Here is a 5,768-nt window from a genome sequence, read left to right as displayed (position 1 = left end):
CGTATTTTCGCTTCGACGTTACAAAACTTCCCCAACCCCCCAATTTATCAAGCGACCAACTTTCCCCCTTTTTTAAACCTATCATTTATATAAATAAGGTTCTTTGCAACAAAGCTTCCGTTAACCTTGCCAATAATCCACCACGACGTTCAAATTTTTTACAAATTTCTTCCCACTTCCTCGCTTACCTCTAAAATGAATTTCTCCTCTCAGACAGCCCATCGCAGACTGCGTAATCGCTGAGACGAAAGAACGCGATCGATCTACTCTAAATAATAGCTCAAACAGTAGCGAATCCTCTGCTATATCCGAAAACAATCTAAGAAACGCAAACAATTTAGTGAGAGGGAACCAGCTGGAGGGTGAACTTCAGACGATTGTTCGTTGCGTATAGAAGAGGGTGCAATAGACGGAGGGGATAAAAACGATCGAAACGCAAGTATCCAAATAGTCGGTGAACGGAGCAAAGGTATCCATTAGCGGACTACAGAAGCCCTTGGTGGGAGCGCGGGGAACAAAGGGGCGATGGGGATGGCGAGGCTGTGTAACCGCAGCAGTTGCAGGGCTAAAAGCAACAGGCAGCCAATCAATAACCGCCCTTCTGCCTGGGCTGCGACTTTACCAACTTCGCAACGCGACATTGTACCTGCGATGATCGCCACCGTTCGAGCAATCCATGGCGTCCTCGAGAATTTTTAAAGGAACTGGAATCTTTCTGGTGAAGTTGAACGAGGAATTTTAAAAATTTAAAATTTGAAAGAATCTTTGGTAATTGATCAAAGAAGAGAAAATATTACACGGTGGACGACGATTTTTATTAAGACAGTGGTAGGGAGGATTGTTCGAGTTGGGTGAATTTGTTGGAATTTGTGTGGAACAGGTTCTCACAGTTTTTATTTATTTTCATAGAACGTCATAAATTGATATAACATTTTCGCAGAAATGTCCAATTTCCGATCATTTTTGCTAAACCATGTAAGAACGCGTATTTATTCGCCTGCATTTCATATTTTTCCGCCCATTTATCGTTTCAATTTGCTCGCTACGAATCGTACTCCTTGATCGTCCGTACTCTGCTTCTAAAAGTTGCAGTGGCCTCGAGGAGGGCAAAAGGAACAAGCGATTAAGAAAGTTGGTTAAACTGAGCCATGAGGGGCGCAGGGTACGGCGAATTGGAGTTGCACCGTTTCGACTAAAGCGCGATTGGGACTCGATGACACGGCCGGCGTGCTATCGATTTTAGGTTATGTCCAATGAAACGCGTCCAATATAAATTCTCACGATAGCGCGCCACTCGAAACAGCCTCCGTGACGCTGCTAGTCAACTGGCAGATATTTATAGAGAAACAACTGTGAGAAGAAGTTGAGAATGTTGAGGCTTAATCGCAGTGAAATATAAGCAGAAAAACAAATTTTAATATATAACAAGGTAAAAACGTTACGACTTATTTCATGTTTTTGTTAGAACCATCAAATAGGTTAAGGTCATTTATGTGTTTAAAATGATTCATAAAATCGGTAATTTCGTAGAATTTTATTTGAATGAATTATTGTTGTATGTAACAAATAGCGAGTAAAGGAGGCTCGTAGTCAAGATTTCATCGAATCTACAGGATTTTATAATAATTTTCATTTTAGACGATCGAGGAATTGCTGCAAACTATTGCAACCACCGCTACGTTCATAAATGGGTCAAATTTTGTAATTGGTGAATAAATCAAATAAAATCCTGAAGCACAAATAATCTCACCACTTTCAGTTGGGGTAGCATCTAAACTGATAAATCAAAATGCTGTCCGTAATTACTGCGTTAGTTATAACGCCAGGGAATTTCAGATAATGTGTTCGCATTAAATCCCTCCACTCGAAAATAGCTGAATGAATTTCGTTCAATTATCAGGGGAAGCTAGAAACGCGCGTGCCATTACGGAAATTGTTAAACTTTCCACTCGGATACTCTGCGACTGCAAATTGCTTATCTCTTTGTTACGGAAGGGTGGGAACGCGCTTGATGATACTGACGAAGGCTAGTGACCATTGCGTAAAACGCGATAAAACACGTCTGAGGAAATGATATCGTTAAAATAAATGTAAATAAACTTGGAATTATAATTGTAATTTACGGCAATATTACATACGTGGTTACACTTAATCGCGTGGATGATATTATCACAAATTGTGATTGTATCGAGACGTAAATTGAATCGATATATGTCTCGACATTTTTAATATTTGAAGTTGTAAGGAATGGGAATAAGCGACGCAATTCCACGGCCTAACCACACACACGCATAATGTGTGTTCATTAATTAGTAAGAAAGTTTGTTCTTTTTCTTAATCTGAAGGATAAATAAGAGAATTAATGAGTTATGTTTGACCGATGACAGATAATCTAAAAAGCGTCGATAAAGCTCAAATTGTCTGATAGTAAAACAGATTTCCGATTTATCGTCAATAGAATGCTACTTTATGTGGAATCTACAATATCGACTAGTCAGTAAGGAAGAACGTTACAAATTTTCACAAAGAATTTTAGAATTTACCAACAGCGCAGCAAAAGTCATTTTTCAAGCAAAATAATTCATCTTTGGCCTATAGTTCAATATATTGTTCGGTTAATAATTGACTATCTGATATAGTAGTTACGACCAATGGAAGCTTTACGAGTCGTAAAAGTTGCGAAAGTTTGTTTCCTTATAAAATTAGAAATAGCGTCTTAATGCAATATTGTAGAATCTTTTGACGCCATATTGCTGCACACTACACCGCGTATATTAGATTGGCGAACTTTGTTGAGTTTGTTCGAACTCCTTATAACCGCAGAAAACAAGTTAAATATCACTAGGTATGATTACATCTGAAGTTGTACGACCCTAGTCCAATGGAAATGGAAAAATTCCCTAGCGGGGACAACAAATTCTCTAAATCAATATTGAACAATCCTCTGTACAATCAGAGGAACTGAGATTAAATATCAAGTAAAATCCGCGTTAAACTATTATTTGATTTCAAGTTGAAGTACCAGGATTCGATAGAATCTAAAATTCCCTAATGTGCATAGGGAAGTTTCTAAATTAGGCAAGCACCAAGTTGGTACAATCATACGAAATTGAAGTTAAATATCAGCTAGAAATCCGTTGGAATCTCAGTTGGAATCCGTTGGGATCGGTAAGTGTACGTCTGTAAAAATAGCGAGACATTCGAAAGAGTCGAAGTTCAGGGACGAATGTCAAGAACAATACACTTCTGAACCTAGTCACGTGTGCTTGAAAATCGATACGCCGCTGAATTTAATCGCGCACGCTTGGAAAACGATACACCGCTGGACATAGTGCGTAAGAGTGCAAATCAGTACACCGCTGGACTTAGCGGAAGGCAACCGTTTCCCAATTGACTATACGTATAGAGCCATGAAAGCCAAGGTGGTAGTGCAACCAATCAAAGCGCAGAAACCTGAAACAGTAACAGACGCGACAGTTGCAAGTCCAGTGTTAGGCCGGGTGGTAAGCAAGAAGCGAGCTAACGGGGAGAAAAACGAGATCTGCTGGAGGAGCTTCTGCTTTATAACGGCTTTCTCACAGGAAAGTTAGAGCATGGCTCAGACGAAACAAAGAATCAAGGGTGCGCGATATACTGTGCGCAGTGAGCAAGTCGCTGCAAGCCAGCAAACGACGTGAGACAGTTGTTGACTTGCAAGGTCGCTCAGACAGCGGTAAAACTACCGAAAGACGTGGTTATAATCCGGCCTGAAGCAGAGGATGGGGAGATAAAAACGAGTGAAGAAGCACGGGATGCGGTGTTTACACTTGTAAACTCGTAACTCGAGCCGTTAGAAAAATCAACAGCAACGGTCTAATGGTAGAAACGACGAAGCCGGAAGAGTTTAAAGTGTTTACAGAAAATGAGAAGCTGGGACAGCATCCCACACAAGCGCATGCTCCGGATGATAATATTTGACATCCCAAGGGACATGACGGAGAAGGAGATACTAGCCTGTATCATGAAGCAGAACCAGGACAGGCTGAAAGAAGAAGACGCAGCAGAAATGAAGTTCTGCTTCGGGATGGGGCGCAAGCACAACGAGGAAACCAACTGGGTAATTGAGATACACCCCCAGGTAAGTGAAAAATTGTTGACAGGTAAATTATTCATTTCTTAAAATGCATGCAAAATTCGGAATATATAGCAATTAGTCGCTGTTACAAATATCAAGGGTACGAACACATGGCAATGTACTGCCGCGTGAACTATGAAATCTGTGTGCATGGCACGAAGAAATCATGTTAAGAGCCTGCGACGCGGCCATTCCGAAGAAGAAATGGCACAATAGATCCGTATCATGGTGGATGGAGGAGATCACACGAGAAAATAGAGACACCTACCGGGCAAGAAGGAGAAAGTACCAGAGGGCTAAGGGCCCTGCAACGAGGGAACAAAAAAAGCTGCTGTACCGGCAAATCAGGTAGGAATGCACGAAAATGGCGACGAAGGCGAAGATCCAGAGATGGCGGGAAATCGTAACCGAAAAAGGAAACAAAAAGCTCTGGGGCATTGTCTACAAAACGGTGACGGGTAAACTCAGGAGAGAAGAGACGATATTCACATTGCGAACGCCACAAGGGGATATACCTCCAACTGGCGATCCACCGCAGCGGCGATGCTATCGGCCCTCATACCCGACGAACACCTCGTAGTATAATTTCTAACTCGAGGTATGGCGCGGTCGACCAAAAGGTCGGCCCCTGGAACGCACACATTACTTGCTAGCAGGTTGATAACTGACTGTATAATAGATCGATACCAAGCCGTAACTTCATTGCAGACACATCGGCTAACCTATTCGACGAGTCTGCTGAAAGCTTTCTGCTGATCACGGATTCGTTTGAAGCCAACTGTGACGCTCCTTCAACCAATGTCCGCAAGTTTTTTCAACATGATCAGTGGATCTAGAGGATTAAACGAATTCGCTGACTTTTGGTGGCCAAGATAGTAAGCGTGTAGTACCATAGATAATTACTATAATATAATAGAAAATCATTCTATGAATAATGGATACTTATTCTAGGAACGACAATTAGTATGGATAGTCATTTTAAAGATAATTGTTATTACGTATTGTTGTGAATAATTACTATTATTATAAATAATTATTATTAGGAATTATATGGATACACACAATTAGTTTCGTGGCAGTAAGAGGATTTACTGTCCATCTACTAAAAGCATTAAGCTTTCACAATAAATAATGGGGACCATTCGAAGTATCGCAGACTGCAACTCGAACAATCTCTGAAGCTATTAGGACTAATGAAGCTATCAGCCTTCCATGAAGATTTGTAGGCCGATAAAGCTACTCAGATGTTCTACAAGTATCTTACAGCTACTAGAATTAATACGTAATCTCGTAGAAACTTCTCAAGTATTGACTAAATAATAATTTTTTTTCAACTCACGTGTGCTGCTTCGTCAGCTACTTCACGCAGGATATACATATAGAGTGGCAGAGAAAATTGATGAAATTGTCTAAGGTGAGCATCAATTGAATACTTTGACACAAGGATTAAAAAAAAACTTATTTAACTAGAGTTAACCATTTCGTCATGTGAACTCGTTCTTCATATGCTCAGCTATCAGATCCAACGTAGAAACAAACTTACGGAAAGTTCACTGGAATTAGTTCGCACGACCATATTAAATGTTTAATCAACGATCATTCTCTATCGTTCATACTCTAACATCGCTATTACAATAACCGTTAATTACACACC

General features: G+C 40.5%; 1 protein-coding gene across 1 annotated transcript; it reads left to right on the top strand.

Moving 5' to 3' along the window:
- The first annotated feature begins 2,843 nt into the window (after positions 1 to 2,843).
- LOC117214210 lies at positions 2,844 to 5,151 on the top strand. The gene is made up of 2 exons (XM_033460111.1): positions 2,844 to 4,116; positions 4,268 to 5,151. Exons 1-2 carry the CDS (start codon positions 3,902 to 3,904, stop codon positions 4,464 to 4,466), a joined length of 414 nt encoding a protein of 137 aa, XP_033316002.1. The 5' UTR covers positions 2,844 to 3,901; the 3' UTR covers positions 4,467 to 5,151.
- The last annotated feature ends 617 nt before the right edge of the window (positions 5,152 to 5,768 follow it).

Source organism: Bombus bifarius, unplaced genomic scaffold, assembly GCF_011952205.1.
Source record: "Bombus bifarius isolate JDL3187 unplaced genomic scaffold, Bbif_JDL3187 scf7180000009200, whole genome shotgun sequence".
Lineage (NCBI taxonomy): Eukaryota > Metazoa > Arthropoda > Insecta > Hymenoptera > Apidae > Bombus > Bombus bifarius.
Note: the sequence above shows the minus strand (reverse complement) of the source record. Positions and strands in the feature narration are given on the sequence as shown.

Excerpts from the sequence above, each read along its gene's own strand:
- LOC117214210 (XM_033460111.1), top strand. The coding sequence starts at position 3,902 with ATGAGAAGCTGGGACAGCATCCCACACAAGCGCATGCTCCGGATGATA. Across the intron at positions 4,117-4,267 it reads GTAATTGAGATACACCCCCA|GCACGAAGAAATCATGTTAA; the intron begins GGTAAGTGAAAA and ends TCTGTGTGCATG.